The sequence below is a fragment of the Prionailurus viverrinus genome, chromosome X (genome assembly GCF_022837055.1).
Source record: "Prionailurus viverrinus isolate Anna chromosome X, UM_Priviv_1.0, whole genome shotgun sequence".
NCBI lineage: Eukaryota > Metazoa > Chordata > Mammalia > Carnivora > Felidae > Prionailurus > Prionailurus viverrinus.
Genome location: NC_062579.1, coordinates 81,095,581 through 81,117,726, shown reverse-complemented (window position 1 = coordinate 81,117,726; position 22,146 = coordinate 81,095,581). Strand labels below are relative to the sequence as shown.

The 22,146-nt window shown below is 44.7% G+C and overlaps 2 protein-coding genes across 6 annotated transcripts in view; one reads left to right on the top strand and one right to left on the bottom strand.

Moving 5' to 3' along the window:
• The window catches only part of MID2 (midline 2), a 146,794-nt gene extending 129,088 nt beyond the window's left edge, over nt 1-17,706 (bottom strand). The window contains exons 1-2 of one of the 3 annotated variants that reach the window (XM_047844287.1): nt 17,562-17,706; nt 644-764 (exon numbers count right to left, since the gene is read on the bottom strand). In XM_047844287.1, coding sequence (XP_047700243.1) covers nt 644-734 — 91 coding nt within the window. In that variant the 5' untranslated portion in view covers nt 735-764; nt 17,562-17,706. The remainder of the gene's footprint in view (nt 1-643; nt 765-17,561) is intronic. The other 2 variants (XM_047844292.1, XM_047844288.1) reach the window with 2 other exon arrangements.
• Nucleotides 17,707-18,636: 930 nt separating this feature from the next.
• TSC22D3 (TSC22 domain family member 3) overlaps nt 18,637-22,146 on the top strand; it is a 63,430-nt gene continuing 59,920 nt past the window's right edge. The window contains exons 1-2 of one of the 3 annotated variants that reach the window (XM_047844456.1): nt 18,637-18,728; nt 20,315-20,740. In XM_047844456.1, coding sequence (XP_047700412.1) covers nt 18,655-18,728; nt 20,315-20,740 — 500 coding nt within the window. In that variant the 5' untranslated portion in view covers nt 18,637-18,654. Of the gene's footprint in view, nt 18,729-19,563; nt 19,699-19,936; nt 20,059-20,314; nt 20,741-22,146 lie in introns of those variants that run through there. The other 2 variants (XM_047844457.1, XM_047844460.1) reach the window with 2 other exon arrangements.

Here is a 22,146-nt window from a genome sequence, read left to right as displayed (position 1 = left end):
TGGACAAATTGGTAATCTGACAGCCAGCTTCAAAATTAAGACAAGAACAAGAGAATGTTTTGGTTTGTGCCATTTAATAACATTTCAGAGAGAAAAAATACATCAAAAGGGTCTCTGCTCAGCAAGTAATTTAATCTTGTTACAAAATGGGTTATGTGCTGACCTGGTGGTGCTCCTTAATAGACTTTTCTAGGGGCCAGAGCTGCAGGTTTGTCATTAGTGGATTTCTCTCCTGTCATAGGCTTCTCTAAAGCCTCCTCTACCAGCATTAAAATCTTCATGAAACTCGTCTCTTACCTGGCCCCCACGTCGGGGATGGCCATACTGTCTGCCCTCTCTAAAGCCTAGATCCCAATCTGTGCGGATAATACAATCATCTAGGCAGGTCCCGTTTAGGCACCACATGGCATTTTCAGCCTCAAATCTGTTATGGTATTCTACAAAACAGAAACCACATGCCATTTTCTTAATTTTATCCAGGCCCATAAACATATTCTTGACATCACCACATCTACTAAAGAGCTCATATATTTGCTCTTCCGTAGTATAAAAGGAAAGATCCCCACATAAAGTGTGAAGCTTTCTTTCAGTAATTTCTCCTGCTCATCATTATTGCCACCGAACTGCTGGTCCCGGTACTCACTCAGCTCCAAGGAGGGATTGCTGCACAGAAGTCTCAGGTCATTGGACATGGTGCCTAATGGGCGCCGTGAGGGCAGTGGCTTGTGGTCCATCTTGGCAGCAGTGACACCGCTAACAAAACCCTAAATTAAATTGTTAAAAAAGTAAAGTTACAAGGAAGGAAGCAGAAACAGAAACCTGGTATATTTAAAAGGTTTGTGCCCTGACGCATAGACACCTCAGCTCTTGACTATGAGGATCATGTCAAGGCAAACTTAAAATAGAAAGTTCCAGGCCCCAGGAGCAAGGTCATAAAATGCAACTTTGCAAGTCTTCTTTAAAGGGATGTTATGGTGCCTTTGATTAACTCAGATCTTACATACCTAATCTATTACCAAAGAACAATTTAATAACAGAATGCTATGGAAAAATATGGCACAAAACGGTAAAACAGATCAAAGTTTCATGGAGAATGAGCACTACTATCATCCGTGATCAAAGACTAGGCATCAGGTAAATCATATATATAATCCGGGCCAAAGCACAAATACAATTGTAATATACCCTGTCATAGTTTAAAATAACAAATTTATGATTCAAGTCTGTAATATGGGAATCAATATATGGTATTGTTAGGTTAGACAAAAGTCTCTCTATCTCTCTATCTATCTATCTATCTATCTATATACACTATCAAGTATACATGTAGCTCTATAAAAATGAAAACATTCTGGCATCATAAATTTGACCTAAATTAAGATTAGATTTTATTAGCAATAATTCCACTTTTCATCTTAGACTAGTCCATCTATTTCAAAAACCTCCCCAGAGAATTTTAACTAATGCCCTTTTCCGCCTTTACTAAATTTTCCTACCCCAGTCAGAGGCATTAAGAATGATTCAATCGGTTTTAGCTACACTTTCCAAAAATAGCCATTAGCTCCACACACCCCCCATTTTGCAACAGTTCCCAAATTTTATTGCGCAAGAAATACCCGCACTACTAGATGGAAATGTAGATTCTTGCAGCCCAACCTTCAGAGATTCTGACTTGGTAGATCTATTATCAATAATCATTGATATTGATATTATCAATATCAATAATCAGATAAATGTCATTGTCTATGATACTGATACTGCCACAAAGCTCTGACTGAGTAGATCCAGAGCAAGATCCAGGAACTGACATTTAACATCTAAACTGCACCCCTCCAGATGCAAGTAGTGCAAGGACCACACTTGGAGGAACTCTGCTGAGGAAACGCTTTCTCTTAAACACTTAATGAACACTCTTTATTTGCCATGCACTATGCTAGGTGCTATGAATACAACAATGAAAAAGACATGGTGAACTTACGATTTTCAGAAATTATTGTACCCCCAGCACTAAGCATGAGCAACGATCTGCACACACAGTAGACATGCAATAAATATCTGTCAAATGAATGAACTTGTACGTTCAAAATTGAGTGATGAAGCCAGACAAGTAAACAAGAAAATACAATATGGTGTGATCAACACTGTTGTAGAATTATATAAAGGCGAAAGGGAGAAGGGAACTAACATTTCCTGGGGATCTGCTCTGTGATGGTCACCTTGTGCACTTCCTACTACGTCACAGAGGAGAAGCAGTTACCAAGCGTGGGGGCATCAGAGAAGGCTTCCAGAGGGGGGGAGCTGCATATGCACTGACTCTCAACAGACAAGGAGGGTGAGTGTGTGTGTGTGTGTGTGTGTGTGTGTGTGTGTGTGTTTGGAAGGAGGATGTAGAAATTTCAGGAATGAACCAGACAGAGAAAACATGTGCAAGGGCAGAACACAGTCAAAGAAAAATAAAATCGAAAACTGAAATAGAAGCCTAAATAAAAACCAGGTGCATACAACAGTGCTGTACAATTCAAAGCAATGAAAATGGTGGGCCCTGCCTATTTAGATGTCATTTGAAGAGCATTGGGAAGCCCACTGCCCAAAAACCATCTTCCTGACAGCCTCTCAATGATGTCTGAAAGTCTGCAACTAGAAACTCATTACTTTGAGTCATTGACAAATTGCGCTGTTAAAAACAAATATCCCTCCCAGGCTTCATTTCTTTTTTTTTTTTTAATCTGGTTACTAGATTGGCAGATCAGAGAATGTGATAGCTATAGCGGGTTGCATTTTATCCAGGCATTGGACAAAGTTTCCCATAATTTTCTTGTAGACGAGATGGAAAAATATAGGCTGTGTGCTCCAGGTGTTTGTTGGGATGAGTCTGTAACTAGTTGAGTAAACTAATGGCTTGGTGTCAGACCAAAAGGGAAGTTCTAGCAGGGAGCCAAAAGGCTCTATTCTTGGTTGTGTCTTGTTCAGCTCATTTATAATTTTGGCTTCCTACAAACAAGAGCTTTTAAAACGGTCAAAACTGCCTGAGATGGAAGGGACTGCCTTGGTGAGCAGTGAGCACTAGGCACCAAGAGCTTCAAGCCAACGTTGAAGAACCCCTTGCAGAATGGTCAGGCAGTGGGGAGGCCCCTTTCTGTCAGTGTAGTGTTATGAATCAATTTTGAAGTCAAATTGATTTTTGAAGTCAAAATTTTGAAGTCAAAAGACCTCAGTTCAAATCCCAGCTTCACCACTTACTAGAAATGTAACCTTGGGCAAAGTGCTTAACCATACTAATGTCAATTTCCACATCTGTAAACTGGGGATCAAAATATCTACCTCTCAGCAAATGCTGTGACAGTGTCAAGTGTAAAAAGCACCTGGCACAATGCTTAACACATTGTAGGTGTTCAATAAACAGCATGTGTTGGACAAAGTATTCCATTCTGTAATTCAGTGACCCGGAATAAGACATATAAATACCGATGAAATCTTCCAATGATTCAAGGTAGGAGGGATTTTGAATGGATCTGGGCAGCCTTGGATGATGCTAAATCCAAACTGACAAGGTGATGGATAATACTTAATATATGTAAATTATTACTTTTAGATTCAACACAAGGCAAAAGAACAAAGTGAGGGAGATTTGGAAAGACACAGGTTTGGGAGCCCTGTTTTACAATTGGGGCATCCCGTATTTCATTTCTTCATTCATTTTTTCTTTGGCTTGATAAACATTTATGGAGCACCATGCCAGATTCTTGGGAAATAGCCACAGACAGCTTCTGCCCTCAAGGAGCTCGCAGTCTGGAGAGACAGATGACGTAAAAGATCAATTACAACAAATGTGATTATTTCACTTACATGAGCATGTACTAGACCCAGAAGTAACACAAAGAAAGGAGGTAAAATCACAGAAGGGAAAGGATGAGAGGGAGACCACTTTCTATAAGATAGGATCCCTAAGTCTCCTTAAAAAAAGGATCACATTGTATTTATGTTTCAAGTAGCCAATTCACATTTCTGGTGCAAAATAGGAAATGTAGAAAAGAATGAGAAACGGGAGGGAGTCTGAAGTTGGCCTCCTACCCCTTTGCCCCAGCCACCCACTTCTCTGCAGAGGCAAATTACTGTTAGTTTCTTGTGTAACTATCTTGACACACTCCAAGCTCAATTTTGAAACTTGAATAAGTTTGGCTGGAAGACAAGGGGTCATTCTCGGCAGAACCGTATGTACAAAGGCATGAAAGCTTAATGGGGTGTTCAGTTTGGTATTATTTGGGTAGGAGGACAAGGAAAATATTATAGGAGATAAGACTGGAAGGGTAGGCAGGGCCAGGTTATGAAAGGCTTTATAAAGGCATATAGAGCAGCTTGGACACTACCAGTAAATAGTGGGGAGTCATGCTAAGGCCTGAAGCAGAGGAATGATGTGATCTGATTTGCATTACAGAAAACCAATTCTAGCACCAATATGGAGAGCAGATTAGATGGGGAATAGGCCAGGGAGCCTGGGTGGCTCAGTTTGTTAAGCCTCTGACTCTTGATCTCAGCTCAGGTCATGATCTCATGGTTCGTGAGTTCAAGCCCCACATCAGGCTCTGTGCTGATGGTGCAGAGCCGCTTGGGATTCTGTCTCTCCTCTTTGCCCCTCCCCCACTTGTGTTTTCTCTCTTTCTCAAAATAAATAAATAAACATTAAAAATGTTTGAAAAATAAAGGGGAGTAGGTCAAGAGGCAGGAGACCAGTTGAGAAGCTATTTAAATAGCTTAAAGAAAGGTGATGGAGAGTCTGGACTAGTACTCTGTAGTAACATAAAGAAAAGACACACCAGATACTTAGAAGATAGAGTTTAACAACTCTTGGCAACTGGTTGAATGAAGAGTCTTGGGTGACTCCTAAGTTTCAGGTCGGGACAACTGTGTGGATAAGAGTCTGCATCACCAAAATGGTGGTAGTGGGATGGATGGGGGGGAGGCAGATATGAGTAAGGAAGATGAATTTGTGACATACTGAGCTTAGTTTTGAGGTACCTGTGGAACATACCATGTCCTATATGTTTAGTCACAATTGAATATTCAGGTTTGGAGCTCATGAGAGAGATCTGAGGCTATAAATATAGATCAGGGAGTGAACAGCAAAGTAGGTAAAAACATGGGGATGGATAAGATGACCCAAGGAAAGGTATAGAATGAGAAGAATCCTGGGAAAGAGCAGCATTGAAGGGGTGGCAGAGGAAGAGTCCAGAAAGGAAAACAGGAAGGAATAACCAAGAGGAACGAGAAGAGTCAGGAGAGGAACAGCATGACCAGAGCCAAAGTGTAGGCACTTTCAAGAGAGGCATGAGGATGGAAGTGGAGTGAGAGCATTCATTTATGTTAAATGCAGCAGAGAGAGCTCCAGGAAAATAAAGACTTAAAATTGTTTGCTGGGTTTGGCAATCAGGATGTCATTGGTTTCCTCAACAAGAGCAGTAAGAGTGGTGTTCTGGGGTCAGAAAAGCCAGACTGTGGGGGAAAGGGCAGGGCTGAGTTTGGAATGGAAGGTGAGGAAATGGAGACACCAAGTGTAGACTGCTGTGTTTGAAAAGCTTCTGTGATCACGGAAGGAAAGAAGTAGGGTGAGCACCAGTTGGGAACAGAGTTGAAGAAGAATTATGCTTGTTTTTTTTTCCTTTGAATGTGAGAAAGTCAAGCATATCTAAATGCCAATGGGAAGCAGCCAGTAAAAAGAGAAAGAGTGGTTGAGGATACAGATGAGAAAAGGGATAACCAATGGAGAAAAGTCTCCAAGGAGATGGGAGAGAATGGGCTCTGAAGCATAAATACATGGCTTAGCCTTGAACTGGACAAGCTAGGCCTATTCCTGCAAGGCAAAAAAAAAAAAAAAAAAAAAAAAAAAGGAAAAAGAAAAAGAAAAAAAGTAGAAAGAAAAGAAAGAAAAAAGAGAAGGAGATTAGGATGTGTAGGGAAGCAACTATATGGCAGGGTGGGGTCAGGGCAGGAAAATAAAAGTGAGCATCTGATGGCTTTGATTTGCATAATGAAATAAGTGGTGAGGTCTTCTGCTGAAAATAAAGTAGATCATGGGAATTGGTTGGTGAAGTGGATTGGAGGTGAAAATGATTGAAAGGATGAAGCTTGGGGGCACCTGGCTGGCTCAGTCCATAGAGCATGCAGCTCTTGATCTTGGGATTGTGGGTTTGAGCCCCACATTGGGTGTAGAGATTGCTTAAATAAGTAAACTTTAAAAAACAAAAAGGAAGAAAGGATGAAGCTTTAGATGAGTCATTAAAGTCACTCAGGATGGTAACCAGAGTTGGGGAGACAATAAGTGAGGTGCTGAGGTCGTCAATAAGTGAGAGACCTGGAGGGTGGTAGACAACAGGAAGAAGTATTGGAAGAGGTTAGCTATATGCTGTCTCCTGGCCCGATGGGGTAAGAGAGAACAGAGACCCTCTACCACTGAACCTTTGGACAGGTTGCTTAGTAGATGTTAGGTACTGTATCTGACCCAAGGTAGATGCTCAATATATGTGAAGAGATGACTTTTTTTTTAATGTTTATTTATTTTTGAGAGAGAGAGAGAGAGAGGCAGAGTGCGAGTGTGGGAAGTGGCAGAGAGAGAGGAGACACAGAATCTGAAGCAGGCTCCAGGCTCCAAACTGTCAGCACAGGGCCTGATGTGGGGCTCGAACTCATGAATTGTGAGGTCATGACCTGAGCTGAAGTCAGATGCTTAATGCACTGAGCCACCCAGGTGCCCCAAGATGACTTTTTTTTAAGCCAACATAATCGTAAAATTGTATTAGAAGGTCACAGGAAGGAACGGTCCAAATGTACTCAGCACCAATGAGTATGGAGCGGTATATCCATTTCTAGGTGCCTTATTTTAAGGTGCATCTAGATAGGGGTCAAGAAACTACTGAGGACTGATTAGGAACTGGGCTAAGAGATGGTTAAAAGAAAATATGACAGCCATCATGAAACATTTGAAGGATTCTTTCTGCTCCATACGGTTAAAGTAAAATTAATGGATAGAAGTCACAAAGGAAAGATTGCAAGTCCTTTTCAGTACAGCTTTTCATTTATCCAATCATGAAATGTGAACTTATCTAGTGTACTCAAGTGGAGGCTGGACAAACACTACCTAAAAGGGGAATTAGAAAGGACACACAGAGAGAGAAGATGGAAAAGCAATCCAGTCATTGTGCACCACCAATCATCAAGTTGATTTGTAGACACTGTGAAAGACTATTTCCAACTTTAAAAAGGAGAGCTTGGCTAGAACAGAAGGCCCTCCCTGACTTTTGCTATGGGGGAAGAATGAGTCAGAGACTCTAAAAATAGAAGAAAAATTTGAAGAATGGCTCAAAAGGATCATGATCAAAATCCTGGGGGGAGGGAAGAGAGACAGTGGCAAGGTAGGGCAAATAAGCTTCCAGGAAATAAATTTTACTGGCCTTTTGGAATTGGCGGGAAGACTCTGTGAAGAGCCTTTCCAATGGCTGCCTTAGACTAATGCTTGGTATTATTTCAACTCTGCCAAAAAAATAAGCCAGGTTGTTTCTGGCTGCAAATGAAGGCAGCAGCTCTGAGAAAGGAAATTAGAAAGAACTGGGACAGTAGTGTTACACGCTTTACCTTTATAAAGCCTGTTCCTAGTGGTAGAAAGATAGCTGGGAGCAGCTGTTGAGACCTGGAACCCCATGGCCAGAGATCTAGCTGGTACCAAGAGAAACTAATGCCTGATTAAGGCTGCTTAGAGCTCAGAGTGGCAGAAGATGCTCATATGTCTTTAACACCTGGATTTAAAAGCGCAGGTGGGCATAAGCTGAAACAGACAGGCAGACCCGAAGCAGAGACAGTGGCCTGGGACAGCCTACAGGAGAAAAGAGAATAATAAAGTGACTGTTCAGTGTACAAGCTGATCCTGATTAAATTAAGAACGGGGTAACGGGGCACCTGGCTGGCTTAGTCAGTGAAGTGATGGACTTAGGCTCAGGTCATGCTCTCATGTTTTGTGAGTTCGAGCCCCGCGTCCAGCTCTGTGCTGACAGCTCAGAGCCTGGAGCCTGCTTCAGATTCTCTCTCTCTCTCTCTCTCTCTCTCTCTCTCTCTCTCCACCCCCCTCAAAAATAAATAAACATTGAAAAAATTTAAGAACGGGATGTTAACGATGTCTGATTTTTTTGTTTATCATTTACGCTATACGGCCTTGCTATTTAAAGTGTTGCCCTGGACCAACAGGAGCAGGGGCACCCAGGAGCCTGTTAGGAAAGCAGGAATCTCAGGCTCCTCCCCAGACCTGCTGAAGAATAATCTGCACTGCTGGCATCAGGTGATTTATATGCACAGTACAGTTTGAGAAGCACTTCTGTATCTGGGGTTCTTCATTGAGCTTCTCCCTAGCTAAAACCTTTCCCTTCCTCCATCCTTTCCTCCCTCCCTTCACCTCTCTTGACTTCTTCGTTCTTCATTTCCTATATGAGCTAACAAACAACTCCAATCATGGCTGATAGCCCTAGGAGTAATGCTCATAACGTACCTCCTGACAAGGGAAAGAAAAGGGTGGCTGGGTACACACCGTAAAAGCATGGGGCTGGGGAATGGGAAACCACTGGCTTTCTTTTCAATTGTACCTAATAACCTTCGTCAAGTTCACTGACCTTTCTGAAACCCAGTCTCCTGGTCTGTAAAATAAAGGTCATTATAGTATTTACTTTAGAGTGCTATTGTGAGGATCAAATGAGGAGCAGGTATGTGAATTGTCACACAGTAGGAGCCCAGTATATGGTAGTTATGATTACTGAAAGCCATCAGTTTTGTTTTTTTTTAATAGGCTCCACCTCCAACATGGGGCTCGAACTCAGGATCTTGAGAACAAGAGTTGAATGCTCCCCCAACTGAGCCAGCCAGCCACACCTGAAAGCCATCAGTTTTTTAAAAATGTTTATTTATTTATTTTGAGAGAGGGGACACAAGTGAGGGAAGGACAGAGAGAGAGAGAGAGAGAGAGAGAGAGAGAGAGAGAGAATCCCAAGCAGGCTCTGTGCCACCATGTGGGGCTTGAACTCATGAACTGTGAGACCCGAGCCAAAACCAAGACTGACTCATCCAGGCACCCTGAAAGCCATCAGTTTTGAAGTGAAATTAGAAATAATAAAGAACTAGTGTTGTGACCCTCTGCAACCTTGCAAAGTCATCAGAAGTCCCCTAGAGAGCCTCCATGAAAGCTTCATCTACCTCATCCAATTCAACTTCCTTGACTCCAGCTCCAGCCAGCAATAAGGCTAAAGCATTTCTTATTCCCTTGGATTCTCTTCCTGTTTTAGCTGGATAACCAAGATTTTCTAACTTTTCCTTGAAAATGGCCCACATTTTTTAAAATTTTAATGTTTTTTTAGTTTACTTTTGAGAGAGAGACAGAGAGACAGAGTGTGAGCGGGGGAGGGGGAAAGAGAGAGGGAGACAGAGGGTCTGAAGCAGGCTTCAGGCTCTGTGCTGTCAGAGTGGGCTGGTCTGAAACTGTAACTAATATTAGTTATATTATAACTAATATTATAACTAATATATATATATAACTAATATATATATAATAACTAATATTATATATATTAATATATTATATAATATTATATATTATTATATATATAATATTATATAATATACAATATATATATTATACACACTTCTAATATATATAGTGGGATGGAATATATATATATGTGTATATATATATATATATATATATATATATAATGGGCTGGTCTGAAACTGTAACTAATATTTATAACATTTTTTTTCTTTTTTTCTTCTATAGAAAAATGCATGTCTCCTTCCAAACAACCGACTTCGGAATGAACTTTGAGATCTTAGCCTATGTACAAGTTGGAGGCTGCCTTTATGTCCACATATGGAGTGGTGACAAAGGACTAGATAAACCAGGTCCAGAATTCCAGAGGTGGCTGAAATGTAAATGAAAATGGCCCAAGGAGTGGAAAGTAGGGCTAAGAGATCAATCTGAGTGCACAGTATCAAGATTCAGAAAGCTAATACAGGAAGGGACATACACATTGGGAAGGATATTAAAAACCAGCAGCAACAACAACACAAACCATTTTTCTGCTATATTAGGTCAGGGGTCCCTAATCAGTAGCTTGGGATCTACAAGCAACATGGAAGTCTTACAAGTTATCTCTTCAAGGTAGTCACCTTCCTCCTGCCCTGCGCTCTGTAATGTGCCTGGGTTAGCAGCTCAGAGGGGAAGACAGAAAATAGTGTCCCTGCCCCCCAACCCTCCTCACTCCCACACCCTGACGGGCAGCCCCTAGGTTCATTCAGCTTCCTTCTACCCTTAACCTCCCTCTCGCCAGAGGAGATCAAAGCCTCAGGAAAGTTCAGCACAGTTTTTCCTTACAAAAAGGCAGAGGACTCCTGTATTGGGTGAACAGAGATGACTCCCGAAAACAGGATCATCAGGATGGAGGGGTGGAAAGCTAGTTCACAAAGGACCATGGAAAAAACAAAGGTCTTCTGTGCCTTCTTACTGAAGTCTTTAGTGAGAAGATTGATTATATTCAGGGCACTCTGGGTTAATAGGGTGGCAATCTCTAGCAATCTCTGATACCCACCATTTACAAATGCCCATTAGAGCGGCACCTGTGTGGCTCAGTTGGTTAAGCTGACTCTTGGTTTCAGCTCAGGTCATGATCTCATGGTTTGTGGGTTCAAGCCTCGCATCAGTCTCTGCACTGGTGGAGCAGAGCTTGCTTGGGATTCTCACTCTCTCCTTCTCTCTCTGCTCCTCCTTCACTTGTTCTCTCTCTCTCTCTCTCTCTCTCTCCCTCTCTCCGTCTCAAAATAAATAAACATTACAAATTCCCATTAGAATACCCGCAAAGCTCTGCAAAAACCCTAAGAGTTGCACTAACTAGGGACCCTGGGAAAAAGTGACCGCCAGCTGCTGGTGAGGAAGGAGTTGCTCTTGGCTTTTGTGGGGAGATGTGGTGGGACTGAGGAGCACACTTGCAGCTTATGTACGCTCTACCCTCTGGTCCAGAATAATGAAAGTGCCCCCAAAAGATGGGGAAAGCTTTTGATTCACTTCTACCATCTGTCTTCAGCAATACAGGAGCTGTACTAATCAGAAACCCAGAAACTATCTCTTTAGTATACAAAAAATATTTTCTAAGGCAAACCAGGGGTCTGCTCCACTTCTACCATCAAGCTCCAATAGGTTCTGTATGCTTTTGGAGATTACAACAGGAGCACACCATGTGGCTGGTGATAGTGGCAGTGGTGGTTAGCCAGTGGTTGTTGTGAGGAAAAGAGCTCCGAACATAAGCATACTTGGAGACATCATATCTTAATGTAACAGAACAGGGGCACCTGGGTGGCTCAGTCGGTTAAGCATCCAACTTCAGCTCAGGTTATGATCTCACAGTGGTTCCTGGGTTCAGGCCCCACATCGGGCTCTGTGCTGACAGCTCAGAGCCTGGAGCCTGCTTCAGATTGTGTCTTGCTCTCCCTCTGCCCCTCCTCCACTCGAGCTCTGTCTGTCTGTCCCTCTCTCAAAAACAAAATATTTTTAAATTTTTAAATAAAAAAATAAAGAAAAGGAAATAATGTAACAGGACAAACTCCAGAGTCAAACAACAGAAGATCAGAGACAGAAGATTCCATCTCAATCCAGTAGAATCCCAAAATAATAAAACCACTACCAACAAACAACGCTATAAACTGCCGCCATGTACCGTGTACATATTAGATGCCAGGCACTATCTTTAGTACTTTACATGCATTATCTCAATTACTCCTCATAGCGAACACAAGTTGCCATTCAAATCTGTTTGAAAGGGTCAGGTAATAATAAGGTCTAGCTCTTACTATGTGCTAGCCACTAAGTGTTTTATATCCACCATCGCATTATGCAAATGCTTACTAGGCACTAGAAAATGGGCTCAGCCCTCGCAATGCATCTTTAAGTCTCAATCCAGACATCACCTCTTCTGGGAAGCCACTCTTCCTCTCTCTCTCTCTCTCTCTCTCTCTCTCTCTCTCTCTTTCTCTCACGAGACCTTGAGCTCCAGAAGACAATGCGCTGTGGATATTAGGATGTGATAACATATGACCTCCATGACACAGTTCTGCAAAGAGGGAGGCTAAGTAAGATAAAAGTTGCTCTTGGCTGGCAGAATTGTGAGTAAATTTGGAGGCTTCTTCACACCATCTCACACCAGCTGTTTTCTAAAATAACCTTGTATTGGGGCACCTGGGGGCTCAGTTGGTTAAGTGTCTGACTCTTTTTATTTATCTATTTTTGAGAGAGAGAGAGAGAGAGAGAGAGAGAGAGAGCACAAGCAGGGGAGGAGCAGAGAGAGAGGGAGACAGAGGATCCAGAAGTGAGCTCTGCGTTCATAGCAGAGAGCCTGATGCAGATTCCAGCTCATGAACCGTGAGATCATGACCTGAGCCAAAGTCAGATGCTTAACCAGACGCTCATGTCAACTCTTGATTTTGGCTCAGGTCATGATCTCATGGTTTGTGAGTTTGAGCCCCATATCAGGGCTGTGCTGACAGTGGGGAGCCTGCTTGGGATTCTCTCTCTCTCTCTCTCTCTCTCTCTCTCTCTCCCTCCCTCCCTCTCCCTTTCTCTCTGCCCCTCCCCTGCTTGTGCATGCTTTCTCTCTCTCTCTCTCTCTCTCTCTCTCTCTCTCAAAATGAATAAACTTTAAAAAAAGATTTTAAATTACAAAAAATAATCTTGTTACTTTAATAATAAAATTATTTAATTTATATAGTAAAACATACTAATTTTTTGGCACATGATAAAACTAGAAAGTCCCTTGCCTTTACTCCTTTCACCCTCCCTAACCCCACCCCTTCGTTAGAAGTAACCACTGTCAGTACTCCATCTAAAATTCTTCTATAGGGGGGATATATTTTAATTCCACCAAGAGAAATATATGTCAAATCTGAGTAAAGCAAATCCAAGTTGTAATAGAGGGATAGAAAACCAAACTATAGTAAAACCAGTGTTTAAAGAATATCTAAAAAAACTACAGATTCTTTGAGTACCACGGCCTTATATTACTACTACTACTACTACTACTACTACTACTATTTTTAAAAAATTGTTAAGGGGCACCTGAGTGGTTCAGTCGGTTAAGCATCCGATTTCGGCTCAGGTCATGATTTTGAGGTTCGTGGGTTCAAGCAGGGCTTGAGCCTGCTTCGGATTCTGTGTCTCCCTCTCTCTCTGCCCCTCCCCCACTCACTGTCTGTCTGTCTCTCTTTCTCTCAACAATAAATAAAACTGTTAAAAATTTTTAATTATTAAAATGGTAACCATTTCTTGAGCTCTATGTAAAGTGGCCCTCAAATGAGATCAAGACACCTGACACAAGTGCCCATTCACACACCCCTCTATACAAATCCTCCTTGCTCGTATATCTCCATATTCCAACATCGCCCACACACCTCCAATATCCACAGGCAAAGCTCCATGTAGAAGTAAATACACAATCACAGACACAAATATCCTACATATATAGGATCTTATTTTTGTTTCCTTATTAATGCTGTCCCTTTCAAATCAGTTCTTAGTTCATGTTCTCTTAACTCTTGCTTATAAATTTGCACCTTGTTCTTTTTGTGTATAAAAAAACTAAAAGGAAGAAGGATGGGACATTGAATTCATCGGGTCCAGCTCCCTATCTGCAGAGGTGTCTATTTGAGACCTAACTATTTAACTTCTACCTGATGACCCTTAAGGACTCTTGAAAATGTCCCCCATGGGCTCATCTCCATATTCTATTTCTTCTTGGTCAAACAACAAATATTTATTGAGCACCAACCATGACCAAGCACTGTGCTATGAAAGTTTGTAGTTGGGAACATAATAGTTCCTAAACCTGCCTGCCTACAAGAATCACCTAGGGACCTATTAAAATGATAAATCTCTGTTCCCTACCACAAACCTACTGAATCTGAATCTTTGTGGCTGGAGTCTGTAATGGGCTATATTGCCCACCCCTCCCCCATCCAATATGTTGAAATCCTAACCCCCAGTACCTCAGAATGTGACTGTATTTGGAGATGGGGGTCTTTAAAGAGGTAATTAAGTTAAAAGGGTTAATGAGGTCATTAAGGTGAATCCTAATCCAATATGACAGATGTCCTTATAAGACAAGGAAATGTGGACAGACGTATACAGAGGAAAGACCATGCGAAGACACAGGGAGAAGATGGCCATATAGAAGGCAAGGAGAGAGGCCTCAGTGAAAACCAACCCTTACAACACCTTGATCTCAGACTTCTAGCCTCCAGAACTGTGAGAAAATACATTTGTCATTCTCTTCCACTTGTCAGCTGTGTAACCTTGGAAAATTAATTCCATCTCTTTCAGAGCCATAAAACAAGTCTACCTCATAAGCTTACTATGAGGGATAAATGAAAAATTGTTGTAAAGATCCAGAACAGTAGCTTGCATGTAGTAAAGGCTCATTCATGTTAACTATCATTTTAATATTATAAATGGTTGGTCTAGAACAAAGATTCTTAAAAATTCAGAGGATAAATAAATTTCAATGGAAAAATGTCTTTATTTTCCCCAACCTCTAACTGAAATTTAGATTTCTTTTCATTACAAATAGAAAGAACAGATCACAGTAGGATTAGCAGTACCCGTGACTTCATCACTGGTGGAAATCAGTATTTTGTCACATTACTGTTATTACAGGTGTCTTTAAATACTTTTACACTCATCATTACTTTGAAGTTATCATAGCTGCATCTAGATCTTGTCATTTACTACATTAATAACAAGCACTTATATAACTATATCACAACCTTCTATTTTTAATCTTTTGATAACAACATAACAATATAATTGATTTCCTTTGTAATTCTACATATTTCATCTTATGTATCTGAAAACATTGTTCTAAACTTCACTATACTTTCAAAGGGGTCCTTGGCACAAATAAGATCCCCTGATCCAGGTTTTAAATCCTTGCCAGGCTATAATAATCTACAAATCTGTGATGGACAATTGAGAAAAGTTTCCGGAAGGATAATCTGCTTTCCCCAGTTAAGAAATGTTAACAAAATTGAATTTCAATGGTAGGGAAAAGGGATTGCCTGAAGATCACTGTTTGTGTGCCTTACTTGAACATAGCTGGATTGTAAGGGCTTAGAGGGCAGCTACCTATTTTTTAGATAGACCAGATAATCTCTCTGTGCCTCAGTTTTCCCATCTCTTAAGTGAGGATGATGGTAGGAGCTAATTCACAGGATTGTGGTGATAAATTAAACTGGATGGTGCCATGTAAAGCACTTAGAACGGTGCCTGACACATGGTAGGTGATCCAAAACTCAGATATTCTAGTATTAATTATTATACCAGATTTGCCAATTTCCTTACAAATAAAAATCTTTTAATATATTAGTAAATCGTTGATTGCACCTTTTTATTTTGAGTGTGTGATCTTCTTTAAACAGCCGTTATGCTTTATAAATGTTTGATAAACCCATCATTAAAAAGTCACCTAATTGTTGGGGTGCCTGGGTGGCTCAGTCGGTTAAGCGTCCAACTATGGATTTCAGCTCAGCTCAGGTTTGTGAGTTCGAGCCCCGTCCGCCTCAGGCTCTGCGCTGACAGCACGGAGCCTGCTTGGGATTCTCTCTCTCTCCCTCTCTCTGTCCCTCCCCCACTCTTTCTCTCTCTCCATCAAAATGAATAAATAAACTTTACAAAAAAGTCACCTAATTGTTAAAGGCACAAGCTTCCAGGTCTGAAAGCTCTGGGTTCAAATTCAAATGCCTAACTTACTACTTATGTAACCTGAGAGCTTCTTTAACTTCCCTAAACCCATTTCATCACTGGAACTACAATACCTATTTCACAGGGTTGTTGTGAGGATTATATGCGATAATATATGTAAAGTGCTTGGCACATAGCAGGGACTTAATAAATGGTATCTATCCTTTTTCTTTATTTTATTTTATTTTATTTTATTTTATTTTATTTTATTTTATTTTAGAGAGAGAGCATGAGAGGAGTGGGGAGGGGCAGAGGGAGGGAGGGAGAGAGAGAGAGAGAATCTGCTCAGCATGGAGCCCAACTTGGGGCTTGACCCCACAACCTCTGGGATCACGACTGGAGCTGAAATTGAAAGCTGGATGCTCAACCGACTGAGTCACGCATGAGCCCCTATCCTTTTTCTTAACAGTTTCCAAATGCACAGCAGACTTGTGTATCGAGATCCCCTTCATGTTTCACACAAGTCCCTCTAAGACCTGGTCCCTCATCCTTTTCCAGCCTCGACTCACACTATTCCATCTCTCATCTTGTTCTCCCACAACACCGACCTGCTTTGTAATCCCCCCCCTCACCCGGGCCCCAGCATACACTTTGTCCTCACCACCAGGTCTCTGTTCTCTATTCTCTCCACCTAGATTGCCCTTCCTCCTTCCAGAGCTGACATCTTCTCCACACTCCACAGCACCTGCTCCAACCACACACCAGGCCTCCCTCATCACCACTCATTTGTACTGCTTTTGTCTCTTGACATATCTGGTTTGTTGGCTAGACCATACCTTCTTTGAGGGCCTGAGCTGTGTCTCATTTACCTCTGAATCTCCACTAACACCATACTTGGCACAGGGCGAGTGCAGAGTAAGTGACTCTTGAATGACCCCATCTGAGAAGGAGATGCCCCTTATACTCGCTTTCTGCTCCACCCAGAGAGCCACCAGCTCTGTCTTGAAGTGGGGCCCCCTTCTGCTCACTGGGCTTATGCAAGAGCATTTTGCTGCTTGTAGCGTCTCCACCCAACACAATATATGTAGGCAAAGCAAGGCTTCACAGAGAGAAGCCAAGGGGGCCCTGCCCAGTCAGCCTTCCCTGTGGAGGTATACTATATATCAATACAAGCTGGACTTGTATGCAGACACACAGCAGCTTTCTGAACTCTATCACTGAACTATCTAGATTTTTCTATACCTAGGTTATATTTGCTCCTGATCAGCCTGGATATAGTATGCAAAGCTGCACTGAATTATTAACAACACTGATGAGAGCAAGGAGTACAACAAGGGAAATGTCAAGGGGACAAAATCTTGGGTTTAATGGTGACAAATGCCAAGAAGGAAATACTTCCACCAGGGCCTTGTCCCAAGGTTATGCACAAAGATAAGAGGACTCAGGCACGTATAGAAGCAAAAGGCCCCAGCAGTTCTCAAAACACAACTTAAGTAAACATTTATGGAGCTAATACAGTTTGTTATAATGTTTACCATAAAATAATTACAAACAAGAGGGAAAATCATAACCACTGTAATTAAAAAACAATTCAGTAGGCTATAAGTCTACACAACCATATGAAATTTCATATTCTACTACCTCCTCTGGCCTTTACCCAAGAACATTAAAAAAAAAAAAAAGACCAGGAAGAAGAAGAAAAAGGGAAACTATTGCATCTAAAGGATTGCCTTTAGAGAGACCAAACTGAATCCTCAGCAGTCTGTGAGAGCATAGGGACCATGCTCTCAGTTCTACAGGCCTGCTCACTGACCTCCAAATGCCTCTTTCATCTATGATCTTGGTACCTTGTCGGGAGCTATGGATACAGGTCATTTCTGGTTTTCTGGCCCCTACAGCAGAGAGTACTTCCCTCCTCCATTTCCTAAAGATGTGGGACCCCATATAAGACCTATAGGGCCGGGGCGCCAGGGACGCTCAGTAGGCGGAGTCTCGCACTGTTGGTTTTCGGCCAGGTCACGATCTCATGATTTCTCACGAGAGTTTGAGTCCTACCTGGGGCTCTGGGCCGACAGACCGGACCCTGCTTGGGATTCTCCCTCTCCCTCCCGCTCTCTCTGCCCCTCCCCCACTCGCGCTGTTTCTCTCTCTCTCTCTCAGGATAAACAAACTTTTAAAAAAGTAATTTAAAAAAAGACCCAGAGGGCATTGGGAACAGGAGTTATTTGGCCTCCCTTTGCTCCTAATCACAGGGCTGATGCTTGTAGCACCTAGAGAGAATTTCAAGTGTATGGAAGCCCGGTCTACAGGGACTGAGGCAAGCGAAGCTCCACCAGAAACAGGGTGGCTCTGGCCCAGACTGGCGTCCGCGGGTACAGCTTGGTCATGGGGGGCGGGGGGGCGGGGCTTTTAGTGTAAAGGCTCCGCCTAGTTTTCCCTCCTGTTCTCAGAGCTAATGCCTTGTGGATTCCACTAGGAGGCACCCCTGCCGGCTCCTAAAGCTTGAACTCTGACCGCGAGGCACAGAATGTTGTTCCACGTCTTAAACACAAGATGGCGGTATATACTGCTCTCTGGCCAGGGCCGCGGGCTTGTGAAAAAAAGCGAGCGGAAGGGGGGTGGGAAGTGCTGACTGAAACTGAAATCCATTGGAGTTCTGTGTGAAAACTGATCATGACTATTTTGAATTTTTGGGGGGAGCCAATAATTAGGGAATCCTCCACATTCGACGTATTCCAATTCTCCAATCCTGAGACACCCTGAAAGTCTACCACTTGCCCACCCAGCACATCCCTACATCCCGCAAGCCTGGGGTATGACCCAAGGAACCAGCCTGCCTTGCTCTCCACGGATTTGACCTTTAACCTTTCCGTGGCCCCAGAATCACATTCTCCTCAGAACTGAAAATGCCACAGCCCGCAGTTTCATTCGACACGGCCCCAGTGCCGGTGAGCGTTCCCTCACCGCAGCTCTTGAAAGGGTGAGGGCAGAGACGAACTAAAGTGGCAGGTGGAGATCAAAAAAGGGTGCGGGGAGTAAGCTTGGAAAAGTAGGGGAAGATACTGAAGTGAGGAGAAAAGAACAGAACTGAGGAGAAAGAGGGGGTGCCGAGGCGACGGACGCGCGGAGAAAACACAACAGGGGAAATGAAGGGGGAAGAAAAAACGAGGAGAGAAAAAGGAATGGGGGAGAAGAGGGGGGGAATAAGGAAATACAGAAACGGAGAAAAATAAGGAAAGAAAGGGGGCAAGAAAGAGAAGGAAGAGGGGGCGGAAATGGGTAAAGAAAGAAAAACGGAAAAGAAAAAAAATGAGAGAAAGTGAAGAGAGTGGAGAAAAAGCGCTGAGAGACGGAAAGGCAAATTGAGACGCGAGCCCAGAGAGGGTGAGGGGGCAAGGCAGCGGGAAGCCTGCCGGGGAGCCGGGTATTCCCGGAAGCCCGGGCAGAGATCGCCTCAAATGGGGTTCAGGGAAAAGAGGAGAGAGCCAGTGGGGGAAAGAGGGGAAGAGAAGTGAGAAGAAGGGGACAGAAACCGAGGCGAGTTTGAGCGCGCTTCTGTGAGTGTCGTTCAAAGGCTTTCACTGGGCACTCGGTAGAGCGTGCCTGGCACTTCGGACTCTCTGTGGGGGCAATCGCTCTCTTTGCAGCCCCCACCCACCCCCGCCAGAAACAGGCTTGTTGGGGGCGGCGGTTGAAGGCGGCCACGAGGCGGGCTCGCGGGGAGCGGCGGCGTCTCTCCTGCAGGGGGACCCGTCCTCGGTGGGACGCGGAACGTCTGCCCTCCCGCGGAGCTCTGGAGACCAGAGATCGCTACATTTCTTAACCGAGGATGCGCCCTGACCCGCGAGAGAGCTCGAGCCCAGGCGCCGGGCGCGCGGACGGGGTGGGGAGAGCCGGGCCCGGCTCCCGGCAGCGCGGGCGAGGGTGCGGGCGGCCGTGTGGCTGCGAGGGTGAGAGGGCCCTAGGGTGCGGGGGGGGGGGGGGGGGCGGGGGCAGGGGATTGGGGGCAGAAGCCAGCCGGCCGCGGCGGCCGAGGGTTTTCCGCCGCCCCCCAACCCCCCGCCCCGCGGGGTAATTTACATGCTGTCACAGCCCCGTGCTGACTCCTGGGCGTGAGGCTCGCTCACTCGCTCGCTGGCTCACTGGGTCACTCGCTCTCGGCTCCTGCCACCGCTCAGCCGGCACAGCCCAGGGGAGCCCGTGAGCGGGAGAGCCAGCGAGCCGGGGAGGGAGGGAGCGAAGGAGGGAGGGAGCGAGGGCGCGCCCCGGCTCTCCCTCTGCCCTGCCGCCCGCCCTTCCTGCTGCCACAGGTCCGCCGAGCCCCGCTCACACTTTGGAAACTTGGGACTGTGCTAGGGCCGCGGGTGGCACCTAGGGGGAGGGCAGAGGGGGAGGGGAAGAGGAGGAGGAGGAGGAAGAGGAGGAAGAAGAGGAGGAAGTGAGCCCAAGGATCCGCTCAGAGCTGTTTGTCCAGCTGTTTCTATTCGCACCCGGAGCGGCACAGCCAGGAGGGGGCCGAGCCGAGGGTGGCTGGCTTTAGGTGCTAATTTCCAACTCTTCTCGCAGCTCGTGTTTTCCATACACCCTGGAGTCCCCTCAGGCCAGCCCGGCGGGCGCGCACCTGCCAGCCGACCCTGACCTCGCAGGCCAAGCGGCCCCCGAGTCTGAGAAGATGGCCCAGTCCAAGACCGACTGCCGCTCACCTGTCGGTCTCGACTGCTGTAACTGCTGTCTGGACCTGGCCCACAGGAGCGGGCTCCAGAGCGACAGCAGCGGAGAGAACAACAACCCGGGCAGCCCTACCGTGAACAACTTTCGGCAGCTTCAGGAGAAGCTGATCTTCGAGAACCTCAACACCGACAAGCTCAACAGCATAATGCGGCAGGATTCGCTAGAGCCCGTGCTGCGGGACCCCTGCTACCTGATCAACGAGGGCATCTGCAACCGCAACATCGACCAGACCATGCTGTCCATCCTGCTCTTCTTCCACAGGTGGGTGACTGGGCATACAGATGGGCACGCGGGCCGGGCCAGCGCCAGCCTCTGCCGGACCCTCACCTCTGAGGTGAGGCTGAGGTTTTTAATACAGACAGACAGAAGGCGCTGACAGAAGGCGCTACCGGGAAGTTCACAAGGGGCGGGGCGATAAGACTTGTCCCTGATGCTACCTGGAGTCCCGTGGGGCTGAGGGGAGGCCCTGCAGGTGGGAGCCCGATCTTGAAAGGTGCCCGCAGGAGACTTTCCCAGGGAAATGCTGCAGTCCAGAAGGTGGACAGAGCCCTAGATAGGTTGGGGGTAACTGGCAGCACCCATCCTCAAATGCATACATTTCCACTGCCACTTTGGAGATTCTGCCGAGGGATGCTCTTGGGATCTGAGTTCTACCCTTCTCAAAATATGCAAACTCAGATTGAAATTGCAGGGGCTTTTAAATTACCAAGTGGCCCTGGCTGACCGCGAGGGTAAGCAAAATGTCAAGACAAATTAAGCCCTGTGCTGGTGTGGGGAGAGGGTGGAGAACAAGAAAAATTAGAGATGTGTGAGAATTTTTTGAGACTCTGGATGGGGGTACCCCCACCTCCTCCATGGATTACAGACTTCAATTTCCAATGATGGGCAAAAGCAGCCCCAGAGAGCATCCTAGGACCGGTGGGTGGATGAACCCATATCTTCCCAGGCCTGTGTAGGAGTGTGGGTCATACTTTCTAGAAATCCTGCTGAAGGGCAAGGAAAGAGGGAGAGGGGAGAAACATAATAGGAAGATATAAGGTGGCTTCTGCCCTCCATCCAGTCTGAGACACTCTGGTAAGAGTCAGTCTTTAGCGGGGAGACAACTGAGGCAATTTTGAGTCAGGGGAAGCAGGAAACCTAGCCTTAGGTCTGGTGTTCTTAGAACCATTGGGATGGGACACTAGTGTGTGTGTGTGTGTGTGTGTGTGTGTGTGTGTGTGTGTGTGTTAGTGCGTGTGTATAGGGGTGGATCTTATTCTCTCAACAACAAAGGTTATATTAAGAGAAAGAGAACCCCGCTGAGATAGACCTGGGTTATGGTACAAATTGTGGCTCTACTTCAGTGTGTGAACCTGGGCAAGTTCCCTGATCACTCTAGCCTCTTAAGGTTCCTTGTAGTTCTGAGATTCCAGGTCATGGGCAGGTGGTGTGTTGAGACAAGGTAATAAGCGATTTTGAGCATCCACAGAATATTTGAATCATTGGGCGGCTTTTCAGTGAAGCACACATAGGAAATTTTATAAGCAATTAAGATTGGTAGGAACTGCCCTCACTTGATGCTACTAAGGACCAGGTTTGCCTCCTCAGCCCAGAAATTCCAGGAGGGGACAAGCAGGGCTGCTGACTTAGCTAAGCATTATCATAACAAGTTGTATTTCTCAGGCATT